Source organism: Pygoscelis adeliae, unplaced genomic scaffold (assembly GCF_000699105.1).
Source record: "Pygoscelis adeliae isolate BGI_AS28 unplaced genomic scaffold, ASM69910v1 Scaffold127, whole genome shotgun sequence".
Taxonomy (NCBI): Eukaryota; Metazoa; Chordata; class Aves; order Sphenisciformes; family Spheniscidae; genus Pygoscelis; species Pygoscelis adeliae.
Genome location: NW_008825208.1, coordinates 3426597 through 3439533, shown reverse-complemented (window position 1 = coordinate 3439533; position 12937 = coordinate 3426597). Strand labels below are relative to the sequence as shown.

Below are 12937 nucleotides of genomic sequence, written 5' to 3'. Positions count from 1 at the left end.
GATCTGCCAACGTAAGATTCAACACAACTTTCAGTTCTCACCTGTCATTTTTGCTTGACTGTAAGCTACAACTGTTTCAAACACATGTTTCTGGTTACAAGATTTTGTCTAAACTCTTTAAAGACTTCATTGCTTCAAAATACGATGTTCTTTGTTTAGATAATGCAGAATATAGACTGCATTATTTGGCATGGTTCACTTTAAATGAAAAACCTAGGAAAGGTATCCTATTCCTGATCTGTAACAGTTTGTCAAACTACCTATGTGACTGCCACTGTGCCAGAGCCTTTTAAAGACATTTTAAGGCATGAGAATCATTCTAGCTTATGTGAACTCAAAAAAGGTGAAAAAAGAAGATTCAAAGCACAAACCGCTGTGGTCTTACATAAGTAAGTGACATAGCTCCCTCTGCTGACTACAGAAAGAAAAGTCAGGTTTTTAAAAGGTAAATGAAAAAGTATGCACTGAAAGGGAAGAGTGTTGCAGAACAAAAATATGAAGAAAAACCAAAGGCTGAGAGCGATATAATTATACTAGGAGAATAGTAGTCCATAGTTTGTAAATACTTAGTTTAATCAACACTGACATAAGCTGACTTACTGTTGACCCACGTTACTCACATTATAAAGTTGATTTATTTAAATCCTTCTCATTTAATTCTCATTAATTCTCATTTAAGATGAGAAGGGAGAGCATTTCTGGTGTGGCACATACAGATCCAGTCTGTAGCTTTTGGCAGTTCAGTAAAATGGCTTTTGGCTCAGTAAAATGAATTGTGATCTCACAGCCATTGCCCTTCCTAGAGGCATTCAGTTTTGGTTGTAACGGTCACTACTTTTTCAAACTTACATTCGGACATAAGCACTTGAACCCTTTTTTGGTGTAAAATATGACATGTCTTTTTTAACATCAGAGACAAGGGCGTCTCTCTCTGGAGACACAGAAAGGTTCAACCTCTGTCTGAGGTAGACTGTATTCAAGTGATAAATCCGTCACTACAGGTGGGAGGAGTAACACAGAGGAGACTTGCATGCGGTAATTCATGTCCAATACACAGTCATTGCAGGCAGTGCACAGATCCGTCCACAAGGAATTCAAGTTAAACAGAAGGGGAGCCCTATGATTAAGTATAGCGTGATTGCACTGAAAATTAGGGTTCATACTCAAAGTCGCCTAGAAGTGATTGATTGACTAGTTAACGAACAGGGACATCAAGCAACTTTAAGAGCTACCAGGAAGTTTGTGCTGCAAGACATGAGCAAATGTGATTTTGAGCTGACAGGTTGAGTTAGCAGAACTGGACACATGGCGAAATGGAGACTATGGAAAAAAACCAGACATCTAAAACATCATTTGGAAGATATTGGAGGAAGGGGACTGAGGTGAAGAAGTAACAAGGAACTCTGGATGGTCATCAACAATCTTTTACCCCACGGTCCAATGGTGGTGTATCACCAAACTGGAGTACTCCTCCTTATCCTCCTTGTATTGCTGCTGCGGGGAGGATGAAACCTGAATGGAAGAAAAAGAAGGTTATGATGATGAATGTAGAGAAGGGGAAAAAAGAGAAGGGGAAAAAAAAAACCAACCTTGCCAATGTTTAAACCAAAGCCACTAGATTCCAATTATTCTTCCCCTTTACACTGCAAGTTGCCTTGGAATCAGTGTGATGCTCTTTCAACACTTCAATTCAACGAGTGCAGCTAACAGAGGGAGCCCAGAGGTCCAGCAGTTTGCACAACATTTTGTGCAGAAGGATGCAGGAACTCTGCTGAGAGCCGTGCATGTGTGCTCAGTGACGGTGGTGACGCACCACCGGTCACAGTCCTGAGCACCCACTGGAGCAACTGCTTCTGATCTTGACCTTGATGGGACTCCTGTAAGAGGATGCAGGTCTCCAGGTATGGGGTTGAATGCGGTGCAGAGGACTGGGGCCTCGCTGAGGCCGTGGGGGGGTGATGGTGCCCTTGCTCACACAGGGTGTGTGCTGTTGGAGGATCTCTGTTGCCAAGTAAAGGAGCAGCAAGAGAATGCCAACAGGCTGCACAGTCTCAGATCCGTCAAGAAAGAGCTTAACTGGATCATGTCCAAATAAGAGCCTGAACACCCAGCTGTCCCAAAGGAGGGGCAGGCAGAGTCTGTGCTTATCAACCTGGGAAATGGAGAGTCCCTCAATGGTGAAGGCTGGGAGCTGGTGACTTCTTGCGCCAGGACAACCACTCCTGCTCCACCTGTAGATCTTCAGCTACAGAGCCGGTTCAGTGTCCGAACAACAGCGGAGGGGCTCAGAGCTGTGTCCAATGAAGCCGGCAAGCCAGCAGAGCCTGAGCCCTGCAGCAGCACTGGGAGGAAGTGTGAGAGTCTCTCTGCCACAAGGACGGGTGCCCCATCTGCTGACCTGGCCTGCTGTAGGGGGGAGTTGCTCCTTGACAAGGGCTTGCACATCGTGGTGCTGCTGGTGCCTGTCCAGCCCCTGGACTAGTACCCTCCACGTTCCTCCTCATGGACACCAAGTGATGCTGTCAGAGAAGCCTGGAGTGTACCACCTTCTGCAAATGCGTGGTAAAATACCTGTATAAGCATCTTCACTGCTGTTTAAATTACTGACTTGCTGGAGAACACAAATGGGCAATATTCCTGTGCATCTGATCTGCCATAACTGAAGCTAAAGTAACATGATTGTACTTTAGTGTAGTGTGTACTAATTATTACAGTAATGCTGTTGGAGCATTGAGGCCAGCCAAGCCAGTGTGCCAGGCAAACAATAAATGACAGGATAGTAGTCACAAAGTGGATTCTGAGGTACCTTTTCTTTTCGTGCAGAAGGTACTGGTATCAAAAGTAGCAGACAGATGCGATTTAGGTCTCTGCTTGAAGTAGCACAACATCAGATTTAAATTGTCCCTTAATTAAGGATGTCCAAAATTATTTTCAAAACTGACATTTGCTTGTTTACATGGCCTAAACCACCTTCCAACTTTAAGAACAGGACACTGAACTTATCTAGATTGGTTATGTAGCTATTTTGCTTCCATACAGTGAAAATTAAGAGAGATGTGTACATCTGTATTATACAGATAACCTATAACAGGTTTGATTTCAGGATACTAGTTCCTAGCTGTCTTGCAATTGATCTACAACAACCTAATTGTCTTATTACTTGCTTTTCTCCTTTCGCCATAGATCACAGATTCTCTTCCATTTTCATTTTTCAAGAAATAATTACACTGCCTGCCATCTTAATGAATAAGCGTTGCTACAGCATCAAAATTAATTCCCTGTCATGGCCTTTGAAAATGCATTACGTTCCACACATAAATATATATTCTGTTTACAACTATCTCTTCCTCTCTTTACCCTTGTTGAGTGCTCCAGAAGGGGATGAGTTGAGCGTTCACCAGAGCTGATAGTACCTCCTGCCTGTGGAGGATGTTCTCGGGCCAAATGATGTCATTTTTCTTTACTTGATTTTTCCCAAAACAAGTACCAGAGGAGGTACTAACAAAAAATAAACCAAACCCAAACCACAAACACACACACACACAAAACCCCAACCAAAAAAACAAAAAAAAACCAAAGAAGGAATCAAAAACCCAGAACAGAATATAATGTGAGGAACTTCATACTAACCTATGAACTAATTTCTGCTCAGAAAACTCTTAGCTCTATTTTATCATGCTCATCAATCACAGAACTAGATTTTTAGCTAAAATCTGAAAACACAGTATGTTGCATTTCACTTTGAAAGAAAATGCAGCTTTTTCCATCCCAAAACTAAAAAGCTATATAGCGATTACACAGCAACCTTAAGCATTGGCAGCTCCAGTGCCATTTCTAGAATGCTGATTCCTTGCTATAGCTTTATTCTGAGCAGGATTTTAGGAATTTGCTTGTATGAACTTGGGTTTGACAACCAAGAAAAAAGCTTTATGGCTTGAGCCTACGGAAAGAACAAGATAAAAGGATTTGGACATGTCCTCATTTTTTTCACATCACCCTGAGTTCAGAAGAGAAGGCCAGAGGCAGTACAGCACAGACACTTAAAAAACAAAAAAACACCCCCAAAAACCCCGCAAGAAAACTCAACCTGAAGTGCTTGATGTCTGGACAGTCAAAGCAGCTACAGAAGAGACATTCAGATTTCATTTTCTTTAAATATAAAAGTACATGGGCAATACCTGAAATTTGAATATTCACGTAGGAATTAGAAGAATAAAAAAAATACTATTTTAGAGTTTCCACTTGAAAAAGAGTAATCGGTAACAGTTTCCAGCTGTTGCACTAGGAAAGGTTAAACACCATACTTAGCTTTCTCTGTGGTCTTTTATCTTTTTATTGGTTCAAACAAAAAGCTTTCTCCTTTACTCTCTCGTGCTGCTGCTTGCTCTGCTCTGTACCTCTCTCATTCCTTTTGAGCAAAGCAGCAGCTTTTTTCATCCTTCTGAAGGTGGCACATAACCAATCCTGGCTGGATCTAATAATGAGCCTTTGGCTGGGCCACAGACCCTCAGGGAACAGCCAACCTGTTAGAACAATTGAGTGTTTTGAATGAATGCATCGGGTCCACTTTGAATCCTGCAAAACCACCTCCAAACCAAGAACAGGAAACGGCAATAAAGCTCAGTCCCATTTGTTATTCCAGTCTGTTAATGCATGAGCTGCTGCAGTAAGGCTTTTATACCACCTGCTTTACAGAGGTCAAACTTTCAGACCTTTGAATTCAGGTGTGAGTTTTGAGTTTTGTTACATTCTTGTTCCAGTAGTTTGATCGCTTTTCAGAGACCAGCTTCCATGATGACAACTTGTGGAAATGCAAGACCCCACAAACCAGAAGTAACAAACTGAAGACATTGTGTTTCCCAGCACCTGAAGTGGCAGTGTCAAAACAGCAGTACAGGCTGACCTTCGACATCACTCTCCAGGCCTGCAGAGTAAACCTATCAGTTTGTTTTGTTTGTTTGTTTTTTCTTCTTTGCTAAGATACGTTTCTTCTCTGCTGTACTTTGTATTTTGGAATTGGTTTTTCCAATGGGCTGGCATAATGACTGATTCATGTAGGTCCACCCAATGAAATCACCTTGTGAAATCTTAGCTAATAGCAACAAAATGCTGTGTCAGACTAAGGTAGCAGCTTTACCACAGTTCCTGCTCATCTGCAGGAGCATTCAGGTTGTTTGAGACAGGAATCACATCATAGCTACTTAAAAATTAATCAAGCAAGTAGGCAGATTAATTGGGCACAGTATTAATATGGTTATTATGATGGCAACTGGGAGGGCAGGTGACAATTCTTGGGCTTAACTCTGCAGGTCTTACATATGTGTGTCACTGAAACTACTGGTAAGTGAGAGTTACTAGACTGCACTGTTAGCGTATTTCTCTGATCATTTGCTAAGAGAAAGTCTCAGGAAGTTAAAACAGGTAGTGATTTGGTTTTCTTTTTTCTGTTAACATAGTATAAAGTGCACGTGCATTTAGTTTACTAAGCACTTGTCTGTTGGGAGCAGAGCAGAACAATTTGTGGAAACATCTGATGGTTTTTACAGATTGAGCCCAGGAGAGCCTGAAAGACTCGGGGACTGTGAGTAAAATGCACTCCAGTGCAGCATGCCAGCACAAAACTTGGATACACTCACAGCTGACCTTAGACCTAACTGCAGACTGAGGAGGTCTTCCAAACCTGGGCCTGAATTCTGCTACTACCAGTGCATCCCCTAACTCTCTTTTCCCCCATGAATATGGACGCCACTGGGTAGAAAACAAATTGTGCGATGATTTGTCTAAAATGACAGCACCACTGAGCCAGAGGCTACCAGCAATAAAGGATGCAGCTAAGTCCAGTGGGTTCCCAGCCACTTTGCTGTTTTGTGGCTCCATCCACAGGAAGGTGGGTGTGTTCAGCAAACTGCTTCCCTCGCTTGGTGAGAGCGATAGCGCTTCCTAGAAGTCAGCCTTTTGCTATGAACAGCAATGACACCTACGAGTACTGCCAGCTGATAGAAGTTGCCCATTTTAAGGCAGAAAGTAACATGACAAGGTGCTTAACACTGAACTAAACAAAAGTGTCCTGATTTGCAGAGCTGACTAGCCTGACAAGATTTTGCAGTGCTCTAGGAGGACTCCATGGCACAAGTCCTGCTGATACAATATAAATGCCAAATTTTAGAATGGTCTATTTTTGGTTTTGTTGTAGTTTTTTTTTTTTTTTCTGTTTAACCGTTAGAATGTGATATAATTTGCCTTACAGAAGGAGAGGGGCTTGATCTACTATTTGTGCAATGAGATGCCATCTCCCCTCCTAACTACTGCTACCCCTTGTGCCATATTTATTAGTGAATGGTTAGTAATTACCAACAGTATGGCTTTTAGGGATGTGAGTAATGTGTGGCTTTTACTCTGCTACTAATGGTGCCAGAATGGCTCCACTTACCAAAATCCATGCACCAGGTGGTGACACCTTCAGATGACCAGTCAATTTACTTGAATTGCTCTAATTGCTGTGACGTATTAAGTACAATCCAAGGGCTCAGATCATGAGGTCCATCTGTTGTATGTCAGAACTAGTTTTCAGTCAGGCAGATCTGTTTGTTTTTCACTGTGTGGCCTGCTGGGTTTGCCTCACTTTTATTTTGTGCTGGCTCTGAGGACTGTGAAGAGCAGTATGGAATAGAAAAGGGAGGCTGAATCCTGCTTTGCCATCATATTGTGCAGCAGCAGGCAATCATTGTCCCAGTTCCAGTAGCAAGGACACAGCTGAGGCACCTTCTCCAGTCTAGCAGGGTGTGTGGGATGTAATAGCCAGTCTCACTTCTCCCCTGCTGCTTTGCTCCTTTGCTGACCCAGGAGGTGCCTTCCACTTGCTGTTCAGCTTTCATTGCTCTGTGGAGTCAGGCTGGGGAAAAAGAGGGAGGCATGCAGCAGAGCTGGAGAGGGAAGAGTTTACTGCAGCTCTTTTCCCTGACAGCATAGGTCTCTTCTAGCCTAGATGGGGAAATTGACAGTGGCAGGCTAAAAAGCCTATATACACTGCTGTAATCGTGGGCCCACCACACCACTGGGATTGGAGGCACTGCTGGTGGTTGCTAGTCCAACCGCATACTCAGAGTAGGGTCACTTTGAACAGGTTGCTCAGGGTTGTGTCCAGTTTTTTAATATCTCCAAGGACGGAGACCCCACAACCTCACTAGGCAACCTGCTCCAGTGTTTGACCACCGTCACAAAGTTCTTCTTTACGTTTAAGAGGAGTTTCCTGTACTTCAGTTCGTGTCCATTGCTTCTGTCATTGGATCCCACTGAGAAGAGTCTGACTGTCTTCTTCCCTATCCGTATTAAATATTTGTACATATGGATAACATCTCCCATGGGCCTTCTCCAGGCTAAACAGTCCCATCTCTTTCAGCCTCCCCTTGTGTGAGAGATGCTCTGGTCCATTCATCATCCTCACGGCCCTTTTCTGCACTTGCTCCAGTCTGTACTGCCTCTTGTTCTGGGAGCCCAGGAGGGGACCCAGCACTCCAGGCGTGTCTCACCAGGGCTGAGCATGGGGGAGGGATCAGCCCTTCACCTGCTGGTAACGCTCCTTCTAAAGCAGCCCAGGAGGCTGTTGGCCTTGTTTGCCATGAGGGCAGATTGCTGGGTCATGGTCAGCTGGGTCAGCGGTCCTGATGGTCAGTCCATCAGGACTCCCAGGTTCCTTCCCTGCCAAGCTGCTTTCCAGCTGGGTGTCCCCCTGCACATACTGATGCCTCTTCAGGTGCAGGACTTTGCATTTCCCTTTATTAAACTTAATGGGGTTCCTGTTGGCCTTGTTCTCCAACCTGTTGAGGGTCCTCTGAATGGTGGCACAGCCCTCTCGTGTACCGATATACACATGCTACGCAGAGAACCTTCCTGCTACCTTTGCCATCAGGATTCTTTCAGCTCTGCCAAATTCCTTAGCTTCCCTCAGCAGCTGTTTTCCAGTTACTCCATTAGTTCCAGCATCTCTAATCTTCAGCTCCTCCCCACCATCAGAGAGAGACACCCAAAGTCCAGCATCAGCTCTTCTTCTCTGGGTGCTGTCTTTACATAGTAGGCATCCATTCTTAACCCCTATGCTCCTGCTCCCCTCAAGCTCCGTAACTGACTCATATTCAGTATGCAGTAGCTTTATATATAATAGTGCATATATATATACACACACGGTTATATATGTTTTAGGAATCAGGCCAAAGGACAAAGAGAACAGTCCAATGAGCTGTAAGTCCATATGCTGGAGATTATAGTTTCTGTTGTCCTATTAGACCTCCATTTCCTTCTGTGGCAGTCTAATTCTAACCAAGACACTCTAGTTCTGTGTTTAGGAGATGAAACTTTGCCTTCAACTGGCTCGGTGCTACTTACATGTCCCTTCTGTCTCGGAGTGTCCCATCAGGAACCAGCTGAAGAACATGATGAAACCCATGAGTTACCCAAGCTCGAAGAACTGACGGGCAAGAACTAGCAGGCCAGCTTAGCTAAAGAAAGGCTACTTGCATGGCTAGTCCGATCCCGCTGGTGTCGGTGAGAGGCTGGCCAGTTTTCATTAGCGTGACGTTTGGTAGATTTTTCTTGGTGTCGCATCAGTGCCAGGGAGGGCTGAGGAAGTTGGTGCATTGGCAGCAATGGATCTCACCTCTAAGTCCTGTGAGCCTGCCAGGAAATTCTACCCCGCGGTATGAAAACCACATGCATTTTTCTTGCTGAAGAGTTAGATCCCAAACAACTTCACAACACTTCTGCAAGGTTATGTTTCTTTTATTCATATTTGGATTTCATTGCTTCATCCACTAGGATTGATTTGGAAAGTAATCTTTCCTTTTCTTTTAATGACTACAACAGTTAGTGTCAGTCTCTCTTCCCATACAGTTGAACCAACATTTAATAACAAACAGAACTGAAAGAGCCTAAGACACATCTGACATCATTAAAAAAAATTAACATACCAAACAGCACTGATGCATGGAGGAGGAAAAGGAATCAACCACTTATTTCTTAGGAAGATGCATTCCCCTTAAAAATTACCAAAATAAAAAAATGTATTCTGTGGGGAAGAGCAGGAGTGAACATATACACACACTGATACTTCCACATCAGTATCCCCACCTAAACACACACATATATATGTGTGTGTGTGTATATATATATGTATATATATGCGTGCACGTACATACATGCACACGCATGTATTAGACTGGACAAGTAACTTATTTTTTTTCCCTGGGAGAATAATATTATAACTCTTTATTATATTATATCTGTCTTTAAAACAGGAAAACTTATTAAAACAGAAAAGAAACAACTAGTTTAATAGCTCCAACTTATTTGGCTAAACCTTGAAAAACATTGCCTCTATTTAGCATGAAATACATGAAAAATCAAGTTTGATCATTTTAGTTTTAAATGTATACCACTACCAGGTTCTTACTACTGATTTGGCTTGCTTTGCCCTTGGAATAGTCTCCATAATTATTAAAGATGTCTTTAATTTCTTCCAATATGTAGGAAAAAACGTCTGAACACTGACCACTTGTCTATACTGGGTCCCCCAGTGTTATCCCCTTTCTAAAGCACTTAAAGCACGTTATATAATAGCAAGCATATTCCTGTTTTATACATAGTGCATCCGGTTTTGCAGTGCTTGCAGGTACCTCCGGCTCTGCTTCTGCCTTTCTGAAGGGATAATGGAAAACCAACCCTTGGTGTCTCTCTTCAGAGGGCGTAGGTGAGAGGTATCCTTTCTGGAGGCACAGAGAGAGGTGAGAAAGCTACTTTTTGTAATGACATTGTCCTTGGGGAAGCGAAGAGAAGACTAAAAGGCAGAAGGCCAGCTCTGAGACCTCACTCCTGGAAAATGTGAGAAACCTGAAGAACATGCAGAAAAGGTAAAAAGTGAAAGGGAGGAATGGCTTTTTGAGAGAGGGCTCCAGAATGTGTAATTTATTAACCCAAAGTGCAAAGGTGCTAAAAGACCCTTTTAGTCTATTGTTGATAAAGACTTTGTAATGGTGGCTCCCTGACTACAAAGGGTATTGTTCTCTGTGTCCTTTCCACAGAGCCCCAGGAATTTTCTTGCACATGATCAGTGGGACAATATTTACCCCTTAGGTTTCTGCGTGTCTTGAGTAGTTGTCTGTAGGTCCCCATAGAGTTACACATTAGCTGTGTTCCTCCTCTCTCCCTGCCTTGTTCTTAGTGAATCCATTCATCAGGAGAATTAAGTACCTTGTCTGGTGTAAGTTTTGCTGCTTAGAGCTTGAGTTCTTGGAGAAAACTAGAGTTTTAACTTCTCTCAAATCTGATGGAAATCATCAATTTCACTGCTGTGTATCAGTAAAAAAAAACCCCTTTGATAGACCCTGGGACTCCATCCTTCATAAAACATAAGGGAGGTTACGTTAAGGCTTGTTTCATGTTACATTTGTCACTACAGTGACACTAGTCTACGTTCACACAAAGTAGAAGTTCATTACAAAATCCCTTATTACAGAGACAATCAACGAAAGCCATTAAGTCTTTAATCACTGAAGGCAATTTTGGTATCACAGGAACCTTTCACACTCTGAAGTAAAGCTGACTGTGTCTCAGTCAGCTGAAGTGATCCCTCTTATACTGCCTTGAAGCTTAACGCTAATAGCATCTCTTAAGTACCAGACTAAAAAAAAAATTTTTAGGCAACAAAAACAAGACCTGATTGAAAGACTAGAAAGGCGATTAAAAAAACCCCAAACAACAAACATAAACAACAACCCCTTCCTGCCCCCGCCAAATCCCAGAACCATGTGAAATGCTGGAATGGTTAGGAACATACATAATTAAGATAAGGTAGAAAGTTTTTCTCAGTAGGTGAAATTGGTGCCTCTGCATACAATCACGTTTAAACTCAGTTCTCATTATGTATCTCAAGGAATCACATAAATCAGGACCTGCAATTAACAACCAAAACACGATTCTGTCCAGACGTGGCCCCGAGCAAATTACTGATGAAGCTGGAATCCTTAAACATGAGATCCAACAGGACGCCGCCCCTCTCTCCTCTATGGGAAGGGGTAATATGATACTTTTACGTAGTGATGCCATGTTCCAGACAATATTCTTACTGGGATATCAAATAGCAGGCACAGGAGAATGAGAAATGGCCAATGGCATGAGATAGCCAGGCTGTGGCTGAATATCCCTGCAGTGGAAGCAAGGGTACCTGTCGGGAGATATTCAGCCGAAGGCCAAACCCTGCCATTTGGAGGAAGTTTATTTCATCACCTAGCAAATTCCATGTTCTCCCCAGCAGAATAAGCAATGAAAACAGGTAAATTTTGCACTTCTTTGTGGCTGGTTCAGCTCCTGGGTTGTAATGGGCTTTTCCCGTTACAGGAATTTTGGCCAGGTCAAACACAAATACTCTAGGGTTCAACTCTGCATTTCCCGCCTTTGCCTCATACAGTGTGCTGTAGCAGAAAAGGAAACACAAGAGTTTATGAAAAACAGTTTTAGAAAAGGAAAATACTCCAACAGATAAGTTTTGCATTCACAAAATTAATGCATTCACAAAAAAGTTATTCAAAAATAATTCAAAGTAACTGGGAACAAATTCTGCTTCATCTTCAGACTGAGCTACAGTGAATAGACCCAAAACAGCATATGGTAAGTAGCGTAATAAAATGAAGAATAAATTATTTTATGCACAAAATACCATGTTTTTCAATTTGTATATTGACTTTGATCTTTATGCACAAAATTCCATATATTTGCAACTTCATGTTAATCTTTAAAATATAGCACTGCAGTACTGCCCAGCCATAAGTACACCAGACGGCAACTGACCACAGTGAAATTCAAGAGCACTGTATCGGCTACAGCTCCATCTGCAACAGTGCAACAGCCCAGGCACTTTGTAGGAGTATAAGAAACCCTTTTGTATATTGTAATTCCAGGCAGTTCCATGTCATCCACATGTACCACGTACCTTCTTCCAAAGATGTAACATTTCTGATATGTAAAATGAGGCAACTAAGCTCAGCAGTAGCTGTGGCAATGAATTCCGCAAGCTAGTCACATCCTGCAAAAGTGCCATCAGGCCAGACATTATCTGTGTGTGCATTCCAATCCCCAAAAAATTAACCTGATTGCAAAGACCACTGAAGGAGGTAGGAACATTTCAGTTCATCCCCTTGAAAGCAAAGGATAATGCTGCTTGCAAAATTCTAAAGATGCAGAAAAGCCTCTGCCATAGCTACACTGAATGTTCACAGACAAAAGCCCTTTGTCCCAGCAAGGACGTGATCACTAACATTTACAAGCCCTATTTTAAGCAAGCAGGCAAGCAAATTGGAATGTACCACAATATGAGCTAGAAAAGGTTTGCCGTTATTCTTTAGTGTCTGCTACCCTTCTATTTTAAATGTTCCAATCACTGGATACTCTACAAGATTTGCTTCTGATACTGTCTCAGAAGATGTAAACATACCTAACTCACTTGAAGGGGAAGGCAGCAACAGGGTTCAGCACTTACTCGGGAAGGAGTAATCTTTCACAATAACACAAATGTGCAAAATTCATTAGAAGGCACAGAATATATAGGTGTGTTTCACTCGATTCCCATTTATTCAGCTGTCTCTCTCTTGTGATCTCTCTGTTAAGTATTGCTTTAACTTTTTTTTGTAGAAGAAAGCCTCTTATCAGGGCATATTTGGCATAGAAGACTTGATTTACTGCAATGGATCCTTCCAGGCTGTCCATACATGTGTTAGTTAAGTTGGACTCAGTATTGGAAAAAAATGTTGTGTTAGTCCGGTGTGAAAAGCAAGCCACACTGCTGGACACTGTTTAGATGCAACAGAGACCTTCACTTAGTCCCTCCTGCTCTAACCTTTATACTACTCATCTTTACTGTACCTTCCTCCCAGTTACTAAAATTAAATTT

The 12937-nt window shown here is 42.4% G+C and overlaps 1 protein-coding gene across 1 annotated transcript in view; it reads right to left on the bottom strand.

Annotated features, from left to right (window-relative positions):
- Positions 1-1425: 1425 nt before the first annotated feature.
- The window catches only part of MOB3B (MOB kinase activator 3B), a 76492-nt gene continuing 64980 nt past the window's right edge, over positions 1426-12937 (bottom strand). Inside the window, exon 3 of the mRNA XM_009328991.1 lies at positions 1426-1512. Within this exon, the coding sequence (XP_009327266.1) occupies positions 1426-1512 (87 nt within the window). The remainder of the gene's footprint in view (positions 1513-12937) is intronic.